Source organism: Lethenteron reissneri, chromosome 57, assembly GCF_015708825.2.
Source record: "Lethenteron reissneri isolate LAM-NWPU_2019-01 chromosome 57, ASM1570882v1, whole genome shotgun sequence".
NCBI classification, from domain to species: Eukaryota; Metazoa; Chordata; class Hyperoartia; order Petromyzontiformes; family Petromyzontidae; genus Lethenteron; species Lethenteron reissneri.
This window is the reverse complement of record NC_083835.1, coordinates 2,357,688-2,372,915: the sequence shown is the minus strand read 5'-3', so window position 1 is coordinate 2,372,915 and position 15,228 is coordinate 2,357,688. Positions and strand designations below refer to the sequence as shown.

The window sequence follows — 15,228 nt, the reverse complement described above, 5'->3', positions numbered from 1 at the left end:
AACACAACTCTGATAATGAATGCACTTTTCTTAGAGCCTAGTCTCACATGGTGTTGGACCAGATGACGCCAAAAGGCGCACAACTCTCTCTTATTACGGGATTCTCATTTCTTCCGAGTCTCTGACTTCCGTCAGCGGCGACACGTCGCTGCGCCGATGAACCCAGCTGGACTTGCCCGACGTTGGGCCAACGTTGAGACGGTCACCGCTGCATCGCAGCACTTTCATGCGCGCTTCTGCGGCCGTCTGGAACGCTCTTTCCCTCTGGTAGTAGGAGGCCAATGGGAGCTTTGCACTTTTAAATCATCGCTGAGATGGACAAACTCGTTTTTTAGAACTTCTTTTCGTGTTTAGTGTCGTTGTCCATCCGCCGACACCTCCGATTAGCGCGGTTGGCTACGTATGGTGCGAAAGAAGTTCAACGCAGGTGTCACACCGTAGGTGTCACACCCGTAGGTGTCACACCCGCAGGTGTCACACCGCAGGTGTCAAACCAGTGGTGTCATACCGGGCACTTGTGCAGTTACAGTTCATCCGTTGCCCATGCGCGACAAAGTCCACAAGTAACAACAACAAAAAAGTAAAAAAATAACAGCGTGGCAATTTCTCTCTCGGGTACGAGTTTGCCAGGGAATCCAGACGCAATTGGTCCGTGATGAAGTCGCTGATTGTCGTCAGATGGTCCCGTGGCCCCTTTTCGCTCGGGGAAAACGACTTTGGTCTTTAATAACTTAATTCGGGGGGGGGGGGTGGGTTTGTTTTCTCCCCACCAGCGTAACTCATTGCTTAGTGTGGTTTTTAGCAGCTATTCGCATCGTTTGGCTTACGATCAGATGTGTTCCCCGCGCGGAGGACATCTGCTTTGGATCAACACACAGTCCGCCGGGCGCAAATGCTGACTGCTGATGATCATATGAAGAAAATTAGCCGTTCTGAATCCTCAAAAATCTGGGAGGGTTATTTTTTAATGGGGCAAGAAAGTTTGGGGGGGGGGGAGAGAGTTTAGAGAGTGAGTTGCTCTGTGTGGTTCCTCCATATCGCCTTCGATCCACGCTGTGCAAGAGATCTTCTTAAAACGATAAACAGCAGCAGCATCTTCCTCATAATAGGATTACACTGGTCAACAAAAAAAAAATTCTGGCCTGGACTTTTGCAGCTGTTTTAGACTAATTTCAGGGTGCTGATTCTAAATCTAATCTCAGATTTGCTCTATCACATCTCATTTTTATGCTATCGACATACCCCATTTTCATTGATTTTACCCGAAATTAACTCTGTCACTTATGATTGCAAGTTGTTGCGAGTCAGTGACTGCTTTAGTGTTAAAATATGGTGCTCTATTTTTAGGATAGTGTGTTTATAATATCATTGTATGTAGATATCCACATTTATTTAATATTTTTCTTCTGCAGTTTTTATTCAAAATGCAATATTTGATATCTCAAAAACCTGATGTGATGGACAAAAACCGATGCCAGATTTGTAATCAGCACCCCAAAATTACCTTCAACCCGTTGGAATACCTTATGCCAGAAAAAGTGTGTGGACCAGAGTTACCCCCGGGCCGTGCCGACAATCTTCGATTTCGTGGTCTGTGATCCGTGCGTCCCAGGCAAGGGCAGCGCACGCACGGATCGTGGTCGTGGTCGCTACGCCGACTGAAGACGCTCCTCTTCGGGCGCACTTGATTGGCAACTTCGTTTCTTGAGAACCGCTTTGGGTGTTCGGGGTTTGTTTGGCCTGACACCCGCGCCGCCGCCGCCGCCGCTCCGCTTAGCGCGTGTCGGCTACGGACGGCGCGAAAGGAGTTCGATATCCACGCTGGCGAGCAGTATGGGACCTTTCTTGGCAAGTATTGAAATATAACAATAGTGTTGATTTGAAGCTTTCGTGACTGCGGGGATCCATACTCTTTGGTTATTTCGGTAGTCACGTAGGTATACATTTTTTTAAAATTAAAGTCAAGTAGGTATAAAATAAAATTTGTATTTTACAAATAAAATAAAATTTGTATTTTACACCTACGTGACTTTACCGAAAGAACCAAACAGTATATAACAATAGGTTTTTAGCCTTGCTGGCAATAAAACAAGTTTGTGTCAAGATGTTAAAACACAAAACAGAATCCTTATTCAAGGAATGAATCAGGGGACCAATCAGCTTCAAAGACAATGCATCAAAGATAATGATCAGAGCACGTTATTTGTTTCCACGTTCACCACAAGTATGTGTAGTTAATGCAGACAGCATTCCTTGAATAAACACATTCCTGCGGAGGGAGCTAGTATGAACGTTGGGTTGCTCGGTCAATGGCCAGGGTCAACGGCGGCGTGGTGTATTCCGAAAATATGGCCGACTGTGAAGGTGGGCACAAGCCGGCGTGAGTAGGTTAAACGTTGAGTTTTATAAGGGCACCACGGGGTGACCAGCCCCTCCCCACCCAGCCCCACCCCTCCCACCCCCCACCCAGCCCCACCCACCCCACCCAGCCCCTCCCCACCCTCCCCACCCAGCCCCTCCCAACCTTCCCCTCTCCACCCAGCCCCACCCCTCCCATTTTTTGGATGCACGACGGACGGACGGACACAATAATCCCCTGTGGGCTGGTGTAACCAGGAGGTTCGTACCAGTATGATTCTGTTTTGGTGTTTTAACATCTTCACACAAACTTGGTTTATTGCCAGAAAAGGGGGCAAACCCCTATTGCTACGCTGGCCAGCGTTTTATCGTTTCATTCACCGACGGTTCAAGGAGCCGCGATACTTTTTTGAGACGAGCAGATTGCTGGGCCCTCTGCTCAGGTGCACGCTGCTGCCCCTCCCGTTGACTTGCAGCTGGGCTTCGGAGCGTTCCTGGGCCTCCTCGGAGTGAGTCTCGTGGAGAACCGCAGACAAATGGTGAGTTCAGCAACAACGTCCCCGAATGTCCCCCCCCTCCGCTCATGCGACCTTGAAAAGGGGTGAAGGCAAAGCCCCCGCAGTTGATCGCCTAAGACAACTGCTGGCGGATAGGGTCCTCCGCTAGAGGGAGCTCTCTGGGGGGAGCCCCCGCTGCGTGGGTATTTGGCCTACTCTTCCACGCTGCATAGACGTCTTGGAAGAAGTGGAAGTACCCACGCTTCATCCCACAACACACGGCCTTCTAATCGATTGTGGTATTTATTTGGTTGAGAAAATAATTTATCTTAGTTCGGTTTCTCCTTCTTTACGCAAGAGAGCCTCACTGAGTATCAAGACTCTTCTTCAGGAGGGTCCTGCCAAGTATTCTTTGCTGTATTTTCCCCAGTAGGGGACAATGTTACCAGTGTGTAATGTGCAGGCGATGTTCCAGCATTGGGATGCATGGCCACAACACCAGTCACAGCGTGCTTTGTTTGAGCTGTGGAAGGATACAGGATCAACCGGAGGAAACCCGTGCCGAACACAAGGGGGGGGGGGGTAGAACACGCACACTGCACACAGAACGGTGACCGAGTCAGGAATCGAACCCGGGCAGTCGGTGCTGTGAGACGAGTGGGTGGCGAGCTCATCATTGCAAAGCGATGCAAAATATAGGAGAACAATGATACAAATGAGCTGGGGGGGAGGAAAAAACTTCTACAAATATTTTTTTTAAATAACTCGATTCTTGAGTTGAAACGTGGAGCCGAATGAATGCTCCGTGAGATCGCGCAGATTCACGATGATTTGGATGAATAACTGCGCTCTGAAATCTGCTCCGTGTTTTACTGGCAAGCAGCCGGGAAAATCGTGGAATCTTCGCCCAGCATCTCAGCGGTGTTTGGCTCGGCGAGACCGGCGCCATCCCTGTGTTGGTGGCCTAAGCGGTCTCGTTTCATCTGCGCGCTACGAAAGTCGTGCTTTGTTGAAATAAAATGTTTCGGGGGCGGGGAGAGAAGAAAACAAATGAAGAACAAATTGCCGTTTCATAACTGAAAAAAATCAACGAAAGTGGAAATTGACCGCGGCAAAGTAAATATTCACCGATTCCACTTTTGAGCCCCGTAATCCAACTGAGAAAAAAAACATTCCAGTACTTTCTACAATAATACAATTTACATTCGCTGGCTGAGTTTGCAAACGGTGTGTGTGTGTGATTTTAAAAGGAAATTGATAAAATAGGGAGCTCATCTTGCAAAAGTTCACGCGGCGGTGAGCATCCTGGGGTTCCCAAGGGGCTCGTGACGCCCCTGTGCCATCCAAGCGTACCCACAAGCAGAGGTCGCAACCGGGTACCCGATACCCGTACCCTACCCGATACCCGGCTACCCGTACCCGGCCGGGTACGGGTACCCGTTTGCGACCCTGGTGCGGCCGGGTACGGGTACGGGTAAGGAATCAAAACCCGTTTGCGAGCTCTGCCCACAACGCCGAGCTCCTGGGTTTGAGTCTAGGTACTGTGGGAGGGGGGGGGGGCTGGGCAGCAACAGCGAGCCCCCCCCCCCCCCCAAAAACCTTCCCCCCTCGAAATCTAGAAGTCAAACTCCGCCAATGGCATCGCGAAGACCTCCCAATTCCGTGCCCGTGAACGGGGCTCTTTCCAACCCTCCGATGAGCACGGATGGCTACGTACGGTGCACACAAAGTTCAACACACTGGCGGCACGCATCGATGGTGAGTGATGGCGTTGCAACGTCAATTACAGCCCGTTGTGTCAACCTGCTGCTGGGTGAAGGCATCTCTCGTGCTGTGACGGCCGTGGGAGTTGTTTGACCATACTTCGTGAGGCTTAAATAAAAAAAACACAAAACACAAAAACGCCCCGTGAATAGCCATCGAAATTGATATTGATTCTGCGCGTCCGTGAAATGCCCCCCCCCCCCGCCTTCTAGAGGCTCAGAGCATGGCTCCGAGTCTCTGTTTAGTCACAACAAATTATCCCGTGCGAAAATATTTGTGGGAGCGATGCCACCCACAGGCTACGACACACCCTGACTCGAATGATGTATTATTCTTTTGTGTTAGTATCTGCCCACAAAAATACCATACGATCCATACCCCTGTTTGTCTTACTGATCGCATCGGTGGACAATAACACGCGCAGACGCTCGCACGCCCGCAATGTACAACTTGAAGCACCGCCGATATTCTGTTCAAACGCCGGACGAGAGGAGACGGTCGCACCGACATCGTGGCCATTGTGACCCCCGCCCCCCTCTGAGCCACCTCCCTCTGCTCATGCATCGGTCAGAATCTGAATATTTATTCGCACCGGAGGAATCCGATGAGCCATGAAGCTCTTTCACACCAGACGTCCAGGGGACGTTGCGGCATCTGGCGCAGTTGTCGTTCCGGCGTCGTCGCTGCTCCGATTGTTGTTGTTGTTTATTGTTGTTGTTGTTGTTTATTGTTGTTTATTGTTGTTGTTGTTTATTTTTATTCTTGGTTCTTTCGGTAAAGTCACGTAGAATGGAAATAATAAAATAATAAAAATAAAACATAATAAAATAAATTCTCACGACGTTTCGGCCACAACGCAAGCAGCCGTCCTCAGGTGAAGAACAGGTCTGTCGAGAAGACAGAATCTGAATGACACACTCCAGGCTTGGAGGGGCTTATAGCGCCCCTCCATCCCAGCTTAAATAGTCGCTCCAAGCCTGGGGCTTGTCATTCAGACTCTGTCTTCTCGACAGACCTGTTCTCCACCTGAGGACGGCTGCTTGCGTTGTGGCCGAAACGTCGTGAGAAGTTATTTGATTATGTTTTATTATTATTTTATTATTTCCATTCTACGTGACTTTACCGAAAGAACCAAGAAGATGAATCCCTGCAGTCACGAAAGCTTTAAATCAAAATATAATAATATTGTATTATTATATCATAATATTTTATTATTTTATTACTTTATTATATTATTTTATTATATTATTGTATTATGTTTTATTTGTATTACTTTATTATCTCCCTTCTACGTGACTTTACCGAAAGAACCAAGAAGATGAATCTCTGCAGTAATAAAATATTATTGTATTATGTTATATATTTTTTATTTTATTATTTCCATTCTACGCGACTTTACCGAAAGAACCAAGAAGATGAATCCCTGCAGTCACGAAAGCTTTAAATCGAAATTTATTTATTATTGTTGTTGTTGTCTGCTTGCTTGTTTGTTTCGCAGCTGGTCGCGTCCATCGTGTTCGTCAGCTTCGGAGTGGTCGCCGCCTTCTGCTGTGCCACCCTGGACGGGCTCTTTGCCGCGCGACAAATCGTGCGTAGCCTCCTCACCCCCTCGCTCAGCCTGGCGGATGTCCTCCGGGAATTCCACTTTCAGGCTCGCTCGCTCGCTCGCCACCAAAACTTACTCGGCCGTGTGTACGTTGAACTTCTTTCGCACCGTACGTAGTCAACTGCGCTAATCGGAGGTGCGGGGGAAGGACAACAAACTATGGTCTTTGTGTGAGTCTATGGGTCTCTGTGTGAGTCTATGGGTGTCTTTGTGAGTCTGTGGGTCTTTTCGTGAGTCTATGAGTCTCTGTGTGAGTCTATGGGTCTCTATGTGAGTCTATGGGTGTCTTTGTGAGTCTGTGGGTCTTTTCGTGAGTCTATGAGTCTCTGTGTGAGTCTATGGGTCTCTGTGTGAGTCTATGGGTCTCTGTTTGAGTCTATGGGTCTATGTGTGAGTCTATGGGTCTCTGTGGGAGTCTATGGGTATCTGTGTGAGTCTATGGGTCTCTGTGTGAGTCTGTGAGTCTATGGGTCTCTGTGTGAGTATGTGAGTCTATGGGTCTCTGTGTGTGTCTGTGGGTCTCTCTGTGAGTCTGTGGATCTCTTTGTGAGTCTGTGGGTCTCTTTGTGAGTCTATGGGTCTTTTGTGACTCTGTGGGTCTCTATGTGAGTCTATGGGTCTCTGTGTGAGTCTATGAGTCTCTGTGTGAGTCTCTGCGAGTCTATGTATGTACGTTGAACTTCTTTCGCATCATACGTAGCTGACCTCCCTAATCAGAGACGCTTCCAAGCAAGGGCCTCCTGATAAACACGGCGTTGCCTCGTTACTCACGAACTTGCGATCCGCGATCTTGGCTCTCCGCGATTCGCATCTTGAAATCTACACAACTACCGCCTCGAGAGAGAAAGTGATGAGATCAAGCAATGAGAGATAACGTCTCTGAGAGAGAATGTAATGCATCAGCCACGGGATTTGTTTGACCATACTTCACCGATACCGGTTCGGTGGTCTGTGAGCTTTGGTGACGGTGGGTAACACACGCCACCGATGTGAGCCATTGCCGGGAGTTGAACTCAGGTCGCCACGTGTTTAGTGAGGACCACCACCGTGGTCTCGTAGTGACCACGTGTTTAGTGAGGACCACCCCCATCGTCTCGTAGTGACCACGTGTTTAGTGAGGACCACTCCCATCTCTCGTAGTGACCACGTGATTAGTGAGGATCTCGTAGTGACCACGTGTTTAGTGAGGACCACCACCGCCTCGTAGTGACCACGTGTGTGCCTCTCCGCTCTTCTTTGTGACTTTGGTTTGCGACCCCTGACCCCGCCCCCACGTGGTTAAATCTGTCACCAAACGTCAACGTTCGGGCCCTTCCAGAACACCATTTGCGACTCACGCGAGTCGCTCGCGATCGCGAATGTGCCGCGTTGAACTCCGTACGCACCGCACGTAGCCGACCATGCCAATCGTAGGTGCCAGTCGGTCTTCTCCATGCGAGCAGTGTCCATCTCCCCCCCCCCCACCCCTCTGCCCCCTCCAGGACCCAAGACCCCTCTACGCAGAGCGCTGCCAGTTCTACACCAGCGGCGATGGCTACATTTACGAAAACTACTTCTCCGATGTGAGTCTTTGCCTTTGGGACCCAGTGCATCGTACTGTGCGTTGAACTTCTTTCGTACCGCACGCAGCCAATCGCGCTAATCGGAGGTGCCGAGGGAAGGACAACAAACTAAACACAGCAAGCAGCTCTTAAGAAATGAGTTCGCCAATGCAGATGATTTAAAAGTGCGCAGCTCCCCACGATTCCAAACATCGGAAGGAAGAGGGCGCTCCAGGAGGCAGCAGAAGCGCATCTGAAAGCGCCGCGCGACGCGGTGACCCCACCGCCGTCTTTGTTCGAGAAGGGGGGCGGACGATCTGCGATCGTGTGTGAGGACGGCGTGACGCTTCGCACGATTACTCTTTGGTTCTTTCGGTAAAGTCACGTATAAAGATAAAATAATAAATTAAATAATAGCATACGACGTTTCTATTGCAACACAAGCAATCATCATCAGGTATAAATGAAATAGCAACAAAAAATCTAACCATAAAACTATAGACAGACATATAAGCAGACAGATATCACCAAGATACATAGAGAGAGAGCAACACAGGCACAGAGAGGGAGATCGTCTCTGTGGCGAGGCCTTAAATAGACAGAGAGGGGGGGCGGGGGCAGAGAGAGGGAGGGGTTAGAGAAAAAAAAAATTACATGTCAATGAGTACGGCGACGCGTGGTAGTAAAGTACGCAAGCTGAACATTAGGAGAGAGGGAGAAAGAACACACTAAATTAAATAACCTAGCAAAATATCGAAATGTTATGTAATACAACACAGAGAGTCGGTCAACACACAATTAACGCATAGCCTGGTCGATGTCGTATTTTTTGTTGCTATTTCATTTATACCTGATGATGATTGCTTGTGTTGCAATCAAAACGTCGTATGCTATTATTTAATTTATTATTTTATCTTTATACGTGACTTTACCGAAAGAACCAAAGAGTAATTCCTGCAGTCACGAAAGCTCTAAAATTGAGCTTCGCACGATGTCATCGCCGGTTCGACCCTCCCGGCGCGGCAGTTTGACGGCAACGGCGCAAGTTCCTGAAACCCGGGGCGGTGCACAGGTAGCAGCGAATGCCCACGCCACAGTCGATGTCGGCAGGTCACGAGCGCTGGGCTGAAGCGTGGGTACTCTCCACCTCCGCGCCACAACGCGGGAGAGCGGTGCCGAACAAACTTGCCCCGCGATCACGTCGCTCTAGCCGCCGCCCGCCAGCGGGTGCAGTGAGCCGGCACCTGCAGGGCTGCGCCTTTACCCTCTTTTGTTTTCCGCGTGACAAAAACAAGCGCCCGCGTCCCATCCCTCGCCTCCGCGCTCCTCTCGTCCGCGTCTCACGCGTCTCACTCCATCGATCACCCCCCTTGGCGTGATTTCATTCCAGACGCCAACAGGGAAGCGACTTTTTGTAGTCGTCGTCGTTCCTAGAAATGTGCGAAATCTGCGTCCCTGGCTCGAGATCAGAGAGGAGTCGGCTTTCTGTAGAAAACCTTCTGCTGACAGCAACCCAGGGCGCCCAGGTGCGCTATAAGTTACCCTTGAGCTTCGGGCCAGCTTCTTGCGAGGTTTCGCCCCCACCCCCCCCCCCCCCCCCCCCCACAATGATTGACTCAATCTGCCCATCTGTATATATATTATTTTTACTGAGGTGGAGATCCGGTGAGGCTCATGCGGAATTGTTGAGCACAGTGTGAACAGGTTTTGACTCCTAGAGAATGTGACGTTTCAATATTGTCGATGGAGACCCACGTTGTAAAAGAAAAATTAACAAACCCGGCTCAATTTCAAAAACGCATAGGTGTCAGATCGTGTGCTATCATTTACAACACTCTAAAAGCTGATCATCTGACAATAATAATGATTTCGATTTAAAGCTTTCGTGACTGCAGGGATTCATTTTCTTGGTTCTTTCGGTAAAGTCACGTAGAAGGGAAATGATAAAATAATAAAAATAAAACATAATAAAATAATTCTCACCACGTTTCGGCCACAACGCAAGCAGCCGTCTTCAGGTGAAGAACAGGTCTGTCGGGAAGACAGCGTCTGAATGAAACACCACCTCGCTTCCAACCCAGCTTAAATATATGCTCCAAGCGTGGTGGTGTTTCATTCAGACGCTGTCTCCCCGACAGACCTGGTCTTCACCTGAGGACGGCTGCTTGCGTTGTGGCCGAAACGTCGTGAGAATTATTTTATTATGTTTTATTTTCATTATTTAATTATTTCCCTTCTACGTGACTTTACCGAAAGAACCAAGAAGAAGAATAATAATGATGACATTGAAACGCACCATATTTTAAGTCAATAGCCCAGAGGCGCGGAGCCAAGCTCAGGGCTGCTCGAAAGCCCTGACCCAGCACAGATAGAGGAGGGCTTTAGGTGTTTCTTGAAGGTCGGAGTGCATTTGATGTTGTGGATGTGCAAAGGGATTGGAGAGAGTTCCACGTCTAGAGGGTGACAGCAGAGAGCCCACGTGAGGCTGCGACACCTTCGTGTCCGAGGCAGATTTTATATATATACACACACGTAAAAATGTCTATACATATAGATATATATACATGTCTGTATATAGATAAATACATTCTAGATTTTAAGTTTTCATTGAGCAATCATTGGAAGGATTTTATGAACCAGGTAAAACCCTGACTGCTTTGTATTGGTTGTCGTCTATCATACAGAGGTCGCAAACTGGTTTTGATTCCTTACCCGTACCCGTACTCGGCCGCACCAGGGTCGCAAACGGGTACCCGTACTCGGCCGTACCCGTACCCTACCCGTACCCGGCCTTGTGCGGGTAGGGTACGGGTATCGGGTACCTGATTGCGACCTCTGGGATGAAGCCATGTTGCAGGCGCGGGTGGGTTGATTCTAGGAACTTGAATTGTGAGAAGAGACAAGACGTTGGGAAATGAGTGACAAACGGTTACTCACCAGTGACTCACGGCCTACCCGTACCCGGCCGCACCAGGGTCGCAAACGGCTACCCGTACCCGGCCGGGTACGGGTAGCCAGGTATCGGGTAGGGTACGGGTATCGGGTACCCGGTTGCGACCTCTGCTATCATATCCGCCGTGTACTACTTCACCACGCAGGCCTCCCCCTACCCCACACCCCCACCCCTCTCTCTCCCCCCTTGCTCCTCCACCTTTCTTACCTGTATCAACTCTTACCACGGCAACTCTCTCTCCCAATTCATCAAAAACAATTCTTGCTGTGGTTTTCCCACCTGATGATGATTGCTTGTGTTGCAATCGAATCGTCGTGATTGCATTTATTTTATTTTATACCTACGTGACTTTACCGAAGGAACCAAAGAGTATGTCTATATAAATTTCGATTTAAAGCTTTCGTGACTGCAGGGATTCATCTTCTTGGTTCTTTCGGTAAAGTCACGTGACTTTACCGAAAGAACCAAGAAGATATGTCTTTATAGATACATAGATATATATTTCTATATATTTTGGGTGGTGGCATTGCACGTGACCTGTAGTCCAGCACTGTGGAAGCAGCGAGGGTTGGCGGATCACCGCACAAAAGACAAAATGTTGTCGTGAGCCTCCCTTCCCGTGGGCATCGAGGTGCATATACCCCGGCTCGATAGGAGATGGCGGTACAGCGAAAGTGGCGCCTGATCTCACCTGTGTTTGCTTTACGGGATAGATGGTATCTCCCTCGCTTGCGTGGATTGTCTGCAGGAGCTCCGGTTTCCTTCAGACGTGCAGTATAAGCATCGACTCGTTGGCTGAAAACATCCCGATATGTCGAGAACTGCAGAGCAGTTGTTTGGCGTTGGCCGCCTGCCGGCTTGGCCTGGAGTTCCTTAGCGATTGTGAGATGCAATTTGCGTGAACGACGAACGGCACTCTCTCTCTCTCTACTGTATATATAAAACCACTCATTAGACAATGAGTCCGTGTTGGACTGCACCGCGTCACCGCTCCTCCTGATTTTGCGTCTCTGTCCAACGTCGGACCGCCCAGGTGCCGTGCCGAAGCAGTCACGGTGACTGCTCGCTCAAGATCCGCAGCGGCACCTGCTACTGCTGCGACCTCTACAACTGTGGCAGGCAAGGAAGTTCGCGACGCAGCCACTGACAGGAGGCACACACGAGTGTGAGATGAGAGAGAGGAGAGATGGAGGGGTGATGAGAGAGTTGTAGATGAGTTACAGGGGAGTGTGCTGAGAGATGAAGGAGAGAGAGATGAGAGAGTTGTGGAGGAGATGCACGTGAGTGAGATGAGAGAGATGAAGAGGAGAGAGACGAGAGAGTTGTCGACACGGGATGCAGATCGACACGACCCACGTCACGACCCACGTCACGACCCACGACACGACCCACGTCACGACGCACGTCACGACCCACGTCACGACCCACGTCACGACCCACGTCACGACCCACGTCACGACCCACGTCACGACCCACGTCACATCCCAGGACCACGAGGATCGCCGGTCGGCCGCTTCGACCTCGCGTCGCGTCGAAGTTGTTACTCGACCGGTGGTAGACAATTAAACCGCGTCGCTCCGTGCCCCTCGCTGCTACCGCTGCTGCCGCTGCTGCTGCTGCTGCTGCTACCGCTGCCGGCTGGCTGGCTGCCTGCCGCCTGGCTGGCCGGCCGCCGCTCGCGTCGCTGTGCAGCGGCGACTACGCGGCCGTCTACTACGAGTTCGTGGGCGTGAGGAGCTGCCTCGGAGCCGTGCACCTCTACCGCCTGCTCTGGCTCTCCACGCTGCTCAACGTGTGCGCCGTCTTCCTGGGCATCGTCACCTCCGCCGTCTTGGGGAGCTTCAAGGACACGGTGAGCGAGCGAACGAGCGAGCCGAGAAGAGGAAGCGATTGGCGTGAAGAGGCAACGTACCCCCCCCCCCACGCCCCCCATCCACAAAACGATTGTGCACTTTGAAATGTGAATTGCCATCAGAGTCTGGAGTGCAGTCTCCAACTCTTATTCTCTCCGTTTCTCTGGCCAAGTGGAAGGGCCGCTGCCCAAAGCATCACCTACTTTATATATTTATATAAATAAGAAAATATAATATATAATTATATATAATATTTTATCATTTCTATAATATATAATGTATATAGAAAATATATCATCCTTTTAGGGCAGTGTTCATGACGAATGTGAGTTTTTGTTGCCAACGCGGCGTTTTGCAATTAATTTTGTTCAAACAATGAGGGATATGTAGCAGGGGGCTTGGGGAGATTGTGTTGGGCTTGGACTGGCTGCGTTATGTCCCGGTGCCATGAACACTGGGAAGCATGGGGTATCACGGTGGCTTGGAGATGTTAACTACCTCGCCCGGTATGCAGGAGGTCGTGGGTTACATCCCGATTAGCAGATATTAAAGACTTCGAGACGACATTTGCAAGAGGAGGTCAATTGTGTGCCGGCTTCAGGGCCCACATTGACCAAAATCTAAACTTATACCGCAAATTACTCGATTTGGATTATCGCCCCCTACCGATGGCTCCAGAGGAGGAGGAGGCAGTGGTGGAGGAGTAGGACGGAGGGGTAGGAGGAGGAGGTGGTGGTGGAGGAGGAGGAGGGAGGGGTAGGAGGAGGAGGTGGTGGTGGAGGAGGAGGAGGAGGAGGGAGGGGTAGGAGGAGGAGGAGAGAGGGGTAGGAGGAGGAGGTGGTGGTGGAGGTGGTGGTGGAGGAAGTGGCCGCATTTGCCGTGCGCCGTCCTGCTGCTGTTTGGGGCAGGGGTCAAACCCGAGAAGTGATTTGCGCTTGGCAGTGGTGAAGGATGAAGCAACGATGCAGCACCACCACCGCCACCACCGCCACTGCCACCGCCACCACCACCACCACCACCGCCACCGCCGCCACCACCACCACCGCCGCCACCACCGTCACCACCGCCACCACCACCACCACCGCCACCACCACCACCACCACACCATGGGGCGATGATTTGCTACGCCGACAAAGGCCTCCCGCTAGCCCTGCCGGTCATGGGGGCTGTTTGTCCAAACTCTGCCACCTTGGTTTGCGAAGGGAATGTTGCTGCTGTAGAAGCTGCTGTTGCTAATACTGCTGCTGTTGCTGCTGCTGCTGTTGCTACTGCTGCTGCTGTTGCTGCTGCTGCTGTTGCTACTGCTGCTGCTGTTGCTGCTGCTGCTGTTCTTGCCGCTGCTGTTGCCGCTGCTGTGCGCGTGTTCAGGCACAGACGCTGCCGCGAGTCGAGTACGTTCCAAGCTCGCTCGCCCAAATCTCCTACAGCCCGAGCATGCAGTCGCTCTCCTACAGCCCGTGCTATCCCGGCCTGGCACCGTATCCATACGCGGCACAGGTGAGAAGAATAATAAAATAATAATGATGATGATGATGATTTCAACTCGGACCGCGCCACTGTGCAGCGTTCTCTCGCTGAGAGAGAGAGAACGAGCCACTCAGACACGCGAGGGACCATGCAGTTGGCACCCAGGCAGCGAGGCAGCACCCCTCAAAGCTCTGCGGTCCTCTATATACACAAACCCTTCTCCGTTCAGAGACGTCTGCATGTTGCAGGGTGGGTGGTGTCCCGTTCACCGCTGAATCTCGGAACGTGCTAGCGGCTCGGGGTTCATTTAACTTAGAGAGGCGTAGCGCTGTTGTTTTTAAATGTACTCGCCGCAGAGAAAAAAAAAAAAATGTACCTACGTGACTTTACCGAAAAAACCAAAGAGGATGAATCCTTGCAGTCACGAAAACTTCAAATCGAGAATCACCGCAAGGAAATGTAGCGACACGACCGCACTCTGTGATAGCGCCGCAAACTGTGCCACACGGCCTTCCGCATGGCCATGTGGGAGCCCCGGGTAGTTTTGATCCCGTTCCGATGACGTACGTGTACGTCACTGGAACGGCAAAGGGTTAAGGTGTTATGAGCGAGTTAATGAGGGTGTTTATATGTTTGGGAAGAAAATGGAGCACCAGGAGATGCGAGGGGGTAACGCTCTATCCCGCACGGACGGAACCGGGCCAAGTCCACATTTGCTGTACTGCCTTCTCCTGGCAAGCCACAGTATCGCATCTCAACGCCCTCCGGAAGGGAGTTTCACAACACTTTCACGATGCACCAACCCTCGCTGCCTTCACGCTGCTTGGCTCACACAGGCCACATGCATAGCAACCACCGCCCGGCAAAGAAACACAACAACAACAACAACTATACACCTCAATAATTTACTCTCGAATAAATGGCATCACCGTCGCCATCATCGTAGTATGTAAACAAATTCGGACTGTAACGCAGATCACAAGTAAATTCTCCACCTCTCTCTCCTAAGTGGAGAACGCTGATAAAGTGCCGCAGTTTTGCGCTTTCATCCACGCTGGGACCACGGCGACAGTGGTGGTGATGGTGGTGGTGATGATGGAGCATCATACGGCTCCGTGTATACGTCAAAACCCACGTAACCTTTACCGCAAAATAAGCCGGGTGCGTCCTAACCCCATAATCACATTGA

The 15,228-nt window shown here is 50.7% G+C and overlaps 1 protein-coding gene across 3 annotated transcripts in view; it reads left to right on the top strand.

The window, feature by feature from the left end:
• Positions 1-15,228, top strand: part of LOC133357182 (transmembrane protein 255B-like) — a 30,974-nt gene that overhangs the window by 14,237 nt on the left and 1,509 nt on the right. For all 3 annotated transcript variants that reach the window (XM_061575002.1, XM_061575003.1, XM_061575001.1), the window contains 6 exons: positions 2,835-2,897; positions 6,118-6,207; positions 7,707-7,787; positions 11,753-11,838; positions 12,412-12,571; positions 13,941-14,069. In XM_061575002.1, coding sequence (XP_061430986.1) covers positions 2,835-2,897; positions 6,118-6,207; positions 7,707-7,787; positions 11,753-11,838; positions 12,412-12,571; positions 13,941-14,069 — 609 coding nt within the window. The remainder of the gene's footprint in view (positions 1-2,834; positions 2,898-6,117; positions 6,208-7,706; positions 7,788-11,752; positions 11,839-12,411; positions 12,572-13,940; positions 14,070-15,228) is intronic.